This window comes from Plectropomus leopardus, chromosome 20 (assembly GCF_026936395.1).
Source record: "Plectropomus leopardus strain MGB_pleo_1.0 chromosome 20, ASM2693639v1, whole genome shotgun sequence".
Taxonomy (NCBI): domain Eukaryota; kingdom Metazoa; phylum Chordata; class Actinopteri; order Perciformes; family Serranidae; genus Plectropomus; species Plectropomus leopardus.
In genome coordinates, this window is record NC_142195.1 from 20,066,289 (window position 1) to 20,080,113 (window position 13,825).

The following is a 13,825-nucleotide window of genomic DNA, read 5'->3' on the forward strand; positions in this document are numbered from 1 at the left end:
AAACCTTACTAATTAACATTTATCATGTTTGTTTCATACACAAATAGAAAAGTACAAATATTTGAGTGAAGTTTTTGAGCTAGGATAGTTTTTCCCTTGCCTCCAGTCTTTATGCTCAGATAAATTTTACATGATGACATTGGGCCCAAAAAGACTTTAACATTATGAAAGAGATGTCTGTATATCAGTGGATCATAGGATTGCAACAGTATTAGATTTTCAGGGTAAGAATTGAAACAATTTTTAATGGAAGAATGTGTAAAAAGTCTCTCTTTTGAAAAGAACTAAAATAAATAATAAAAGATTCTCCATCCAGTTGCATTCTTTTTCAATATCGTTGATAAGCAAATAGAAGAAATTATCGTAGATAAGCTATAAGGTAATCATTACAATCCTCATGAAGTGACTTGTTTTACTATCAGCATTTGATCTGTTCAGTACAATAACATTTGGAAAGTATAGAAAAGCCACACAATTAAATAATTTTATCTTGATTCAAGTGACTGGAGCTCTAAACCAGAAGTAGCTGCATCGGCCGGCAGAAGTCTCTAGTGTGCCAGCTATATGGGCCCAATGATGCGGTCACAGTGACAATCAGCGGGATAATTTTATATGCAGCAGTTGAACATTTTTGGCTTCGTGCCCTAATGAGCAACTTTCATACAAATGACAGATTGTGGGGAAGAAAAGTTATTTCTCTAAATGTACTGTAATACATTTCCTTGAGGTCCGGTCCTAATTCATGGTAATGACATTCCGTTGCATTCAAACTGCACTGAAAAGGTCAAAAGGTGTTGTTCTGCTCTTGGACTATTTGTGATGATTTTTTTTCTTTTTGTGTCCTCCCCTTTTCAGATTGAGGAGAGGCGAGCCTTGGTTGGAGGCTCCAACGACACAAGCTGTGTGTTTCTGGTCAACCGGCCATATGCCCTGATCTGCTCTGCCGTTGCCTTTTATGTTCCTTTAGCCCTCATGGTCCTTGCCTACCAGCGGATCTATGTCACTGCCATGACCCATGTGCGACAAATCGAGACACTGCAGCGGGCCGGCTCCGCTCCGGTCACCGGGACAGCTCCAGTGATCACTGTGAGGTCCTCAACTTCCTCAGATCCATTGGAGCACTACCGCCTTAGGACAACAAAGAGCTCCTCATCCTCAGAGCATGCTCCTATAGCAAACAGCCGCATGCGTGTTGAGACAAAGGCGGCAAAGACGCTGGCGGTAATAATGGGTTGTTTTTGCCTGTGCTGGGCACCATTTTTCATCACCAATGTGGTGGACCCCTTCATCCATTACTCAGTGCCCTGGCAGCTGTGGACAGCCTGGCTGTGGCTAGGGTACATTAACTCAGGGTTAAACCCATTCCTGTATGCCTTTCTGAACCGGGCATTTCGGAGGGCGTTTCTGGTGATTCTCTGCTGTGGGGATGAGCGGTACGCAAGGCATGGGAGCTTCTCATATGGACACACCCACAGAGCCTGCTCAGCTGCATCGGTCAACGGGACGTCTATGGCACTGAGGTAAACACACAGTAAAGGCTTTTTTTTTGTGTGAATGTGTGTGTGTGTGACAGAAAGAGTGTGATAGAGAGGGGGAAGAGAAGGTGGAAGGTGGGCTATTGCATGCAATGTTTCTGTAAGTTCTAATCACTTGCCACCTCCATTCAGTTTTCTTCCACCAGATTACTGGTGACAAAACAAAACAAAGAATTAAACATTTTAATACTGACACTAGAATACTAGACAATAGAATACTAAATTCCAGATTAACTTGACAACAATTAAAGCTTCGAGGCATTCGAATAAGTACTAGAAATAATATACTAAGCCTGCCTGCATTGTGCTGATGTTATTACAACATAGGATATTTACCCCTGGTAATGGACATGCTTCAGTTGGAGAGCAGTGGCACTCTTGCATACAGTGCTAAATAAATCATTCATGGAATTTAAGCCCATGTTGCATATAAAGATGTTTTAGCATATCGCTTGAGTTTCCAGTCTGACGTGAAATAATCATTTTACAAACATTACAGGCTGTCATCTTTCTTCATGCAATGAAGTCACGCTTTTGACAGTTTTTGTTCTCTGTTGCAAATTTTCATTATGAAAGATGTGTGAGTTTGACATCATTGTTTTCCAACTGTCAGAAAAGCATGCTTACTCTTATCTGCATGTTTCAACACAGTTGATAAGTTTGGAGGTATACGATTCTGATGGATCGGATAATTTAGAATAAGTTTTCGATTCCCATTCCTAAGTTTGCATGTGTTTATTGTCCTGCTGTCCTTTGAGTTAGAGGTCCATCAAAGGAGAAAATCAAAGCCTCAGACAGGAAACTAGGTTCATTTATCTCTTGTTGCAAAGAGAGATGGGTGTGCATTGGTCTGTTTCATGTGTATTTATATGTCTTTGATGCACTTGAAGAGAGGATAATAGATTGGGCTTTTAGTTGGTCCTTTTCTGTCTATTTGACACTGTAACTTGATCATAACATTTTGTGTAATCGCATCAATTTAAAAAGTTAGGGCAGTTGGCCTAAAGCTGCTGCAGCATTGGACCTTTGCTGAAAAAGTCCAGTGGATCTAACAAGGACATCACATTAATTATGACAAAGTGAAATATGGTATACATTACTGATTGGCTGCATGGATTCGGTTAGATTAGATTACTGCCTTTTTAAGTAAATTTAGAATATACATCCTACAGATCATACTATATTGGCAGTACATCAAAACCAGCAGCGAGATAGAAAATCACGTTTTGATGCAATCATCACCATATTTGAAATTAGTCATCATTTTTTATTTAGGCCATGTGTCATACCCTAATGTGTAAATAAGAGATGTGAACATGCTGTACCTTCTCTAGAAATACATTTTCATGATCATAGCAGCTGTGGTGTTCTGCAGATGGAACATTTTACCAGAAAAAAAGAAAACTGTCCTGCACTCAGACTTGTCAAATCAGTCAAATGGAACATAGTGTGTACTCATATTATAGATATGATGTCCTACCATGAGCTGTGTCATATGCTTTTTTTCTATTATGACCCCATTAAGGAATATGCTTAATTCTGCACTTTCAAGTTTCAGACTAAAGTCCAGATTTTGGCACACATACACTATGTTTTGTGTACATAAATGCACAGCAGTGTTGAACTTCCTTTTTAGTTTGTTAGCATGTACAATAATAGGGAACAGTAGAACAATAGAAACTAGGGAGAAACTAGAAACTGACAACTCCTATTATAAAATGTTTTTGTTTGAAAGTTAATTTCATGTCGCTGTAAATTTTTCAAAGAGCCATAGAGGTTTCTTTGAGCTGAACTGAATGGATGAATTGGTTTTTTCCAAATTTTTACACATCAGATTCTTATTTTAATGTGAATGTATATCACAGTAATAGTCCAGCGGTCTGTTTTTTTTACAGCAGGGTTTCTGTTGACGTTAACAGTGGTGATTTAGTTGACATCTGTGTTTGTGCTCTCCTACGAGTGGGGATGATGGAGGAGGTGACTTGCTTGTGTCTGCACTGTTTAACTTTAACACAAGTACTGCCAAAGAGAAACACACATACAGACACACACACACACACACACACACACACACACTGCTGATAAATTAATTTATACAAAATATGCACACTCAGGCATAGGAGATCCTCTAATATTGTCTAGAAATCATGAAACTTGACATACTGTACAATGCAAAAACACACACAAACAGTGCTATGTGTACCAAGTCTGTAATTTGTGGAAAGGAAGCATGCTGATCTTCTGCTTCTGCTCCAGTCATAGTGGTTTTTGTAATAATGTGTGTATTAGTCTGCGTGTGTGTTTCCATGGTATCTGTGTGCATTTTTTGGGGCTTTCTGTCTCTGTGTGTAGGAAACAGAAAGGCAAACAGTGTTAACTCCAATCTGATGTCCTCTCTTAAAATCTGTCTCAGACAGAAAACAGACTCAGACAATCAGATTAGAGCCGGCAGGATACTGGAAACTAAAATTACTGGAGGAATCCTGTCAAATTATTCTGTCAGTGAGCTGTGGGGTGTTGAGGCACAGTCTGTGGGCGGATGGTGTTTGTGTTCGTGTGGGTGTTTCTCTGCTGTGTAGTTTTTAGAAGCACAAAGAATTGTCCTCCATCTTTTATTTATCCCCTCTGCGCGTGTGTGTGCGCACACCCGTGTCCTTGTGGGCGTACAAACAAAAAAGTCGGTCAGTTTGTCAGAATTGGACCCAACAAAAGGCAGATTTGTTCTGTAAGAACAGCTATTTTTTCGTTTTCCAAAGACTGCAAACAGCCTTCAGCTTGCTGCACCTTAAAAAACTCTGTGCCACTTTATGCTGTGGTCAGCGACAGTCTTCTGAAGCCTGGCTAAAGATAAATAACATTTTTTCTCAGTCATTTTCAGCCAGTTTTGTGCCAAAGGAAGATCAACAAAAAAAAATGTGTTTGTCTGTTTCTTTAACCCTTTGAAACCTGGGCAAATTAGCCTAATTTCTTTCAAAATCATGGGAAGATGAATGAGCAACTTAAGAAAGAATAACTTCGAAATTAGGGAGAAAATTCCCTGAAAATTAGCACATGTGTGTATAGACAAAGTTCTGAGGAAATTTTTCCCCAGATTTTTAAAAAATAATTTCCTAAATAACTGTCTTGCAATTTCCAAGAAAAGTGATGTCATACCAGGTTTCAAGGGGTTAAAACAGATGATAACAAGCGCCCCTTTGCAATTTTCATGTTTGTTTGTTTTTTTTCTAAATGTGAACAACTACAGAGGAGCCTGGTGGGGCAGTGGAAAAAGCAGGCACCCCACGTACAGAGGTTGTGTCCTTGCCATAGCAGCCGTGGGTTTGATTCTGGCCTCTGCCCTTTGCTGCATGTTGCCCCCTCTCTCTCTCTCCTTCTTTCACACTAAAGCTTTCCTGTCATTAAAAGGTACAAATGCCCAAAAAAAATAATCTTAATTACAAAAAAAGTACTGTTAGTGCCTACAGGGCAGAAAATCAACACGAAACCGCAGAATACTTTGGAAAATAGTCAGCAGTTATTTTATGTACACAACTTGAATCAATGGAGAGAAAAAAGCCAAATGACCAAAATGTTCCCATAAGATGATAATGAAACTTGTTCCACTCTTGTTCCTCCAGTTTTAGATTGGTTTGAATTTGTAGCTTGAATGAAGTCTTGAATCTTTAAATCAATCTTTAGACTTTTTTTTTTTTTACCATAGTTTTTTTAAAAAAAAATTGGTTGTGGTTTATGATTCACTCTGCATCCCTGCTCTGCTAACAAAATATTCCTCATGGACAAACACCATTGTTGTGATCTTTTCCCACTATGAATGTCCTGAGGCTGTTTTTTTGACTAGTCCTAACAACAAATGCCCACACAAACACACACATACACACTGTAGTCACTCACAGCTCCAGCAGTGGATAGTAGCCACTTGTTTGTGATTAGAGTCATAACAAAGACGTTGTGTTGTGCCCACTGAAGAAAGTAGAAAAGATATCAAGACCATCTGAAACAGGTTAAAGCTGTTGAGTAAATACAGTGGCAGTGTCCCTTGGGTCCTTGTGTTGCTCCAAAATGATGATACTGTACATCTTTGTTTTACTCTGTTTTAGTCTTGCAACATTCACACGAAGCTGACAAGCAGACAGGGTTGTTTGTTCACTCATATTATCATATTAGCATCCCACAAATGGTTATTTCATGTTATGTACTAACATTGATTTTCATAGCCAAGTTATGTAGACTTTCAGACCTTATACTCTCTCTTTACTTCCATCAGTGAACTGGTCATGTGATTGAAGCCTTCCCAATTACATGGGTTATATGTGAATTTTTGGCTCATAATTACGTGTGTAATATAAAAATTGGTGCATGGAAACAGCCTGTCTACGTGCACCTTTAATTATCAAATTAAAGGCCGATGTGTTGCACATTTTCTCTATTCATTTATAAGATATTTTGTCTATAAAATGTCCGAAATTGGTGGGAAATGTTGACCAGTGTTTCCAAAAGCCCAAGGTGATGTCCTCAAATGTCTTGTTTTGTCCACAACACAAAAATATTAGATTTACTTTCAGAGAGGGGTAAAGAAACCAGACAATACTTACATTTAACAAGTTTGAATAGTGCAGTTTTTTTCTTTAAAAAATCACTCAAATTGACTATCAAATTAGCTGGCAGTTAATTTAATAGTTTACGTCAAGTTTTTTTTCCTGCAAAATCAATCAATTGCAAGTGATTCAAACAAGAGTGACAGGTGTGATATAAGAGGTTGATACGCTCTTAATGTGCACAAATCAGACTCCAGATTACAAATAAGGTGCCTTACTTTTACAGGCAAACCTGGATCTGTGCAGGTTAACTGGCACATGATGGTGCTACATAATAAAGCAGCATGCATACAGTTTGTAGGAAAGCCAGGAACAGCAATTATAAAATCCTGCTCCCCCTAAGTGTCAAATATCTGGTGAGAAAAACAACAAGCTAGTGTCCAACTCTTCCTGTAACCGTTAATCAGCTTCAGTGTGATCCACCCTGAGTTTCACCTTCAGCTCTATGCCGAGATCACAAGTCCTGCTGAGTCCCATAAATACAGTGGCCGCTGTTATCAGCCGTGTACAATCAGTGTGATTGTTATGTGATTCAACTATCTGGCAGTCAGTGCCAAAGCTCTTTAGTGATTTGAAAACAGAGAATCTGAAATCTCTCAGGACTGAAAGTTCATGTGGGAGACGAGTACGATGACTCAAGGCCCTGCTGCCAACTCAATCAATGCTGCTTTTTATATGACATGATATTTGAAAAAAAGAATCCAAATTAAAGACTAAACTGCCACTTATCTCAGGAAAAAACTGTGTCAAAATATATTTGTCCATCTTGGTTGACGATGGCAGTCATCCTTCAGGACTGCGTGAAGATTCAGTGTGATCACCTGTCGCTCTCACTTGGTTTATCCTTCACATCAGCAGGAGAGTCTTATCCTGTTTGTCCCACGATACTAAGAGCAGAGCAATGTCAAAATCATGAAAAAGCACATTTTGTGGACCACAGACACTAAGTTTAGACAGACAGGCCGGATGAGTGTAAACACTCCAATCTGTGATTTATTATGAGGCTTATATGATTTATTATTGTTTGATTGAAACCTAAAATCCTGCAGCTGCTCCTCTCTGCATCGCACTGCTCTCTCTCTCTGTGGTTTTTATCACGTGGATGATTTTTATGTTCTTTCTTTGTGGGTTTTTTTGTGTAACGTTGGTGTGAAACTTTGGTCTTGTTTCTATAATCACCTTCTTCGCTCTCTGTTTCTAGCCCACTCTTGCCTTTGTTTCCTCTCTCTTTACAAATTTGATTTTTGTGATTCACTCAAAAAAACTGATTGAAAGGGGTTTTTTTTAAAAAGATTTTTCATCTCAAATTTAAAATGAAGAGTGAGAGACAACATGGGAAGAGAAAAGAAGAGACCTTGTGTTTCTGTCTTGTAAGGTTGTCCCTGTCTCTCATCTCTAATTTGGATCATCACATTTTTTACTAGAACAAAATAACAAGGAGAGGAAAGAACATGTGAGAGTACAATATGAAACTCACATCTAAGTAATAAAAAATAAGCAACCCAATACAGAAACCCAAATAACTGCTGTCCTAATAACTTCCTGTTCCACTTTAGTTGAGGACATCGGCTGCTGCCGTGTCTCTTCCTCTTCAGTTTTAGACTCGGTTTGGACATTCTGAGCTCATCTTTGTTTCTAAATGAAACTCATCTCTCCCTCTGTCTCCACTCTCCTCCGTGATAAAAACGTTTCCTTGGTTACAAATTGGACAGTAGAGTGGGCCCACCTGGGGAAATTGGCTGTTATAAATTCAGTCAGTTTTTTTTTCTTTTTGAGGACAAAGGGCTTACTTTGTTTTGGTTGGGGTTATTTTTCTTTAGCATGGCAAGGCAAATTTATTTATAAAGCACATTTCATACCTAAAAGGCAACCCAAAGTGCTTTCCAGATTAGTCAAGTCACAGCCCATTGTAGCTCAATCACAAAGCATGCCTTAAAGAGTTGTACAAATAGCTGATTTACTCATTTATTCAGTGGCTTAATGACACATTCTGCAGACAGTTGAATTTAAGTCCAATATTCACTCTCCTCTTTGCTCTGTTTTTGGTCTCTATAACTCCTGAGGGAGAATACCTCTCACTTTATCTGCTAAATGCTCGACTATGTTCACCATCTATTGGTGTGTGTCATCTGGTCCTGGACAGGAAGTGTAGGGATTTATCAGAGCTTTTTGGCTAAAATAAGACAGAAACACTATCTGAGCTGTGAGTGTGAATCAAAACAGTGAAGTTGGGGCCATCAAACCAAAACAAGGTAATGAAAGATGCAAAAGTGATCCACAGAGCTGAGGGAAACTGTGGTGTCAGGTGATAACTTTCTGTATCATGAGATGCAGAGCAGGTGGACCCAAGTGTAGGAGAAAGTAGACATCTTAAAAAGATCATTCTTTATACCACAGAAACAGCAACTGATCATCACACAACAAAATAAAGGATCTAACAAAGCGTGGGCCAAAAACCAGGACTTAAATACAAACTAGACTGACGAGGGGATGCAGTGCAGGTGGAGGAAGAAGGCAGAGAAGCTCAGGTGAGGGAAATAAGGTGATGAGGCAGAACAACAGGCTTGGAGAAACTGAGGAGCAGGGAGGACTAACAAGACTGACGCAGAACAGCTGTGTAGCCAAGGCAGTACAGGAAGGGAAAAATACAGCAAACTGAAACCCCAAAAAACCCCAATAAAACACAATCTACTCAAACAGGAAGATGTGCGACACCCACAGGCAGAGCACTTCTAATTAATTTCACAGAATTGACAAAAAAACAACAACCTGATTGTCAGCCAGAACAACAGGACTTCACCTCAGCTGACTGTTGGCCTGAAAAGAAATTCTGCTAAAAACAACACAGAGCAGGAAGATAAATCTTAACTTCCTTTCAGCACATTGAAACACTGAGATTTAATGTTGCACCAGATCTCCTGCCAGGCTTCAGAAGGGGCTCATGAGGACACCATCACAGTTTCATTAATGTTACCTTTACAAGTGCTGATCTACTGTACATGGTTTCCAACTGATGTCACCAACAACAATAAATGGATAAATGCTGTAGGTGATGATGAGTAACGGTGTGATCACACCTACAATCAGTCCAAACATTTCTGGAAATGTCAGACTTGTTACTTTTTTTTTTTTGGGGTGCTTGCAACCTCGTTTTTACCAGAACTGAACTTGTAAGCAAAAAAAAAATATGAGTCATGAGAAGCTAATTTACTTTACATCCTGCCAGGTTAGACATTTTAGCAACAAATGGGCAAAAACAAACCTGAGAATGTGTTTTTTTTGTTTTTTTTTACACGCTATGGAAAAACCTATTGGGGGAAGCTATTTTTGCACATTTTCTTATTTGCGTGTTTGTTTTTTTACTCTTTTTATTTTTTAAAAATACATTTCAAAGGATTTTTTTGTACTTTTCACGAATTTCTTGCTAGCTGTTGGGTTGTTGCCTCAAGGCAATTTGCTCATTTTTCAAATGGTTGACTTTCCAAATATGAGAACCTGCTATTAATCACATCTTACATCTTTTTTCTGCTGCCCACAATCCTTTATGTTTTGGGGTTATTTTTCTGTAGTTGGAGTGGATCTCATGTTCATTTATTTCACTTTTATTTTTTTGCAAAACATGAGTTCAGAGAGCTGCTGAGAACTGAAGACTCAGTCAGTCTTTATCTGCTGACCTTGTTTCGGCTTCAGGTGAATCACATACTCAACATTTCTCCATCTGCTCAGAAGAGAGAAAAGCAGTGGACTTGTGTCTGATACAGATGATACAATGGCTCAGTTTAAATCTGTCATAAACGCTGGCGGTCTGCATGTGTATTGTGCAGTGCTGATATTGCATTTGGGGATAAGGTTCAAGCACTCTGCGGATTGGTTTGTTCATTTGTTTTCAATGTTCTTATCATGTGTTTTTACTTTAAACTCTGTCTGCGGACCAATTTTCCCTCATAGGAGCAGTAAAGATATAATTCAGTTCAGTCCAGGTCAGCTGAATTGCTTTTTAGGAAGAAAGAAGAAAGCCTCATGACAGACATTAAATATGACTTTACTGCCCCTCATTTCTTGAGGAAGTCACTGTGTGTATGTGTGTGTGTGTGTGTGTTGGGGATATCTAGTAGCTTGCTGCTGTAAGTGCTTAATAGGTTGTAAAATGGGAAGAAATTGTTCTGAGAAAGGCTCAATCTAAGGGCCTTTCTCAGAATGTGACTCTGAGAAAGTCACACACAAAAGATTTAAGAAAGACAGGGGAAGAGGATGACTGGGACAGAGGCAGAAATGAACTCTGTCAAACAAAGATTGCATCTGACAGCTGCCTCAAGTTGCCATCTTCATGTGAGAAAAGGGTCGAATGTTTTCCCGTAAGTGTGAAAGAGTGTGTAAATTGTGGATCAATAGGTGTGGCAGCAAACGCTTCAGGGTGTTGGACCAGGACACTATTTTTGTGCTCAGGTGATAATGTGACAAAAGGAGAGATGCTGAGTCCAAGTCTGGAGTTTAGACTGTTTATCTGAACCTGTTTTAATTTCCAGGGCCTCAGACATGGCAGTAAGTGGCCCTCGGCCTCTGTTATCAACACATAAGGCACCTGAAGACCCATCAGGCTTCAAACTAACTCTACTGTCTTACCGTCTGTGGCAAAAACTTAGTAGGAAGATCGAGAAAGTCTGAGTAGGGTGAGAGGGATGGGTGGTGGATGAGTCAAACATGCACAGGACTTTCACCCAGAAGACCAGTGTTTGTGTCCCTTGTGAAACTTAGTCAACTTTTTTTTTAGTCAAATAACATATTAACTAGCATACAGCAGGTGACATACTCATCAACTGACATACTTATTAAGTTTGACTGTTTGTTACTAAGCCTAACTAAGTAGTTTTGTTGCCCAAACCTAGAGTATTTCTGGTGGTGAAAGACACTGTAGCACGGCATGAGCAGAAAATAACAAAGAAACTCACACATCCAAATGTGATGTAAATGTGTGCTTAGAGCTTTGTAGTTTGAAGCATTCACTGACAGAACTGTTGTATTTGAAGCGTTGAGAGTAAGAATGTGCTAGTCATGTCAATGCATATCAAAGCAGGTACAAAATAAAGATTGTGTGACACACAACACAAAACTCATATATTCACACTGAATTTAGCCGCTGTTGCACTTTGTGGTCATGCACTTTGCTAAACTGCACACCAGGAGTAGCCGCTGAAGAGAATAAAAGCACTTTTTATTTATTTTCTTCCTCCAGAATCCCTCCTGCCTCTCTGCAATGTTCTGTGTGCTGTGAGCCCCTCGATGAACCAGACATTTAAAGGGTTTTTGTTGAAATTGTTTTGCCTAGAGTGTTTTTCTACTATTTGTTTCCTTAGCAACAGCAAGCAGGTAGGAGAAAATTATGTTTTTTGTAACTCATGGGTTAGTCATCAAAATGGGTCACGGTCTGATTTCACTCGAATGTACTTAACAGATAAGACAGAATGACTGTAGCCTACATCGGTGTGACAGCCTTTTAATTACATATGTTTCTTTGGGGGAAAATGTGTCCATGTGTCAAAAGAAAAGAAGTTGCTTTAATGATAGTCATCATTTCATGAGTCATTTTAAGAACAGTGGCAGTGGGGGTTTCAGATGATGGTTAAAGGTGCACTGTTATGCTCTTTTTCAGGTTCATGCTTGTTTTTAAGTTTTCTACTAGAACATGTTTACATGCTTTGCTGCTCAGAAAACACATTTCCTCATGTTATTTTTCTCATACTGTCTGTGCATAAATGACTTAAAAGCTAAAATAACAAACAAACCGGTGAAAGGTAACGTCTCAGCCGCTGTCAGATCCGCCATAATCCACTAGCATTGGTGTTCTTCTGCTGTTCTCCAGACTGATTTTGACTGCAGACAGCTTCCAACTGCTTCAGCTTTTACCAAAAGATTGAATCGGGTAGTCATATTTTTCATAGTTAAGTGAAAGTGCGTGTCAAGACTGTGTGTTAATATGAGTGAAATGTTCTGCATTTGGTTGATAAAAAAAATAGTTGCATGTTTTTGCTCAGTAGTGACAGGCCAGGAGTTCAGCAGTCCTTAGAGCCCCCTCCAACATTTCTGATACGGCCAGATAAAAGTCTGGCTATATCAGTCACTTAATTTAATTTTGATTGGATTTTATTAAATAAAAACAATGTTCACTCTTGGGCATAGATAGATATAACAATTGGATTTCTGAATCAATGTGAAAGTCTGACTGACTTTTTCTGCACTGTAAAAAATGAAACTGTTTTAATTTAAAAACTTTAGTGTCAGGGCTGCTTTCAAATTTTAAGTTGACTGAATTTGAGAAGACAAATTTAGGTAATTTTATAATGATTCAAAACAAAGAAACTTGTATCATTTAAAAATAATCTTTAAAGGAGCACAACTGAATTAAAATACAGCTAATTAATACAATTATTTTGACTGTAAAAGTTTATTTGTTTTGAATCATTGCAAAATTACCTCATATTGTTCTCTTGCGTTCAGTTAACTTGAAATTTTAAGGCAGCCCGGATATAAACTTTTTTGAGTTAAAACAAATAGTTTCGCTTATTAGTGAGTTCATAGAACTATTATACAAAAAATGTTGGAATAGACTTAAAATACCAAGTTTGGGGGCATGATCTTGGCAGGGAAAGCGGAATTTCTCAGTAAAAACAACGGCTTTTGACGGATTGCTACAAAACACCCATGACTGGAGCCTAAAAGGCAAATGGAAACACAGCAGCTACTCACCAAAAAACAAGTGGTTTTGTTGTTTGTTGGTCTCAAATAGGGGTCAGCAGAGGGCCGTAGTTTGATAGGCATCTTTCTGAGATGACACATCAGCCATCATACTCTTCATCTCCTGAAAAATACATATACAAAATACATGTAATTTTAGAAACCTAAACAGATTTAATTCTTTGTGTCACAGTTTAAGACTGCCACTGTCACCGCACTCAAATTCATTGATCATTGTCTTACCAACAGATGAATGGAGGAGAACAGAAAATACAGCAGCCAGCTCTGAAACTTTGGATAAATCTCAGTATCCTTAAATGCATAGTTTCGTCAAACAAAGGCCTCAAAATGTTCAGTGATGTTCAATGAAACAAATATGGACTTTTTGCAATCAAGGTTTATTTTCTTGTAGAAAAACAGTCTAACCGTGTGGGGTGAACTTTGGAAAATAGTTTAGATGGTGACATAAACACAGTTTGTAGTTGATGGGGTGAAAAGCACAAAACAGGAAGGGGTTTGAAGAGTTCACCCAATACAATTAATGATTTGCTACGAGTCACAAGATGAAGTTTGGTATAATGATTGGTCATGATTTCACCCATTAAAAACGACAATGTGAAAAAATGCCAATAAGGAACAAATAAAATTTTCTTTTACTTTGACCTACATATGCAAACGTGCAGACATACAGCGTCTGAAATAGAAGCAGCATCTCACTCTCAGCTAGTCCATCTCTGAGAAGCAAGTGAGGTGGTTTAACTCCAGTGGGATGGGAGGAGATCGGCTCCAATACTGAAATCATTCTCAGTCTAACAAAACAAGCTCTGTTTGGAGAAAGGAAGGGATTTTCTTTGTTTTCTTAAAGCCGGTGCTTGCTTTATGATGGTTCTGCACACAGACAGAGACGGCACAGAATCTGAGTGATATGGACAAAATTAATATTGCAATGGTATATTGAAGAAC

At 38.7% G+C, this 13,825-nt stretch overlaps 2 protein-coding genes across 17 annotated transcripts in view; one reads left to right on the forward strand and one right to left on the reverse strand.

The window, feature by feature from the left end:
* Positions 1-13,825, forward strand: part of LOC121959868 (5-hydroxytryptamine receptor 4) — a 51,061-nt gene that overhangs the window by 22,511 nt on the left and 14,725 nt on the right. The window contains exon 6 of the mRNA XM_042509386.2: positions 856-1,520. Within this exon, the coding sequence (XP_042365320.1) occupies positions 856-1,520 (665 nt within the window). The remainder of the gene's footprint in view (positions 1-855; positions 1,521-13,825) is intronic.
* The window catches only part of LOC121959656 (progestin and adipoQ receptor family member 3-like), a 45,080-nt gene continuing 42,863 nt past the window's right edge, over positions 11,609-13,825 (reverse strand). For 10 of the 16 annotated variants that reach the window (XM_088071401.1, XM_088071397.1, XM_042509084.2 and 7 more), the window contains 2 exons: positions 12,875-12,986; positions 11,609-12,027 (listed from right to left, as the gene is read on the reverse strand). The gene's annotated coding sequence lies outside the window, so the exon portion shown is untranslated. Of the gene's footprint in view, positions 12,028-12,874; positions 12,987-13,105; positions 13,148-13,825 lie in introns of all 16 variants that reach the window. The other 6 variants (XM_088071400.1, XM_088071398.1, XM_088071399.1 and 3 more) reach the window with 1 other exon arrangement.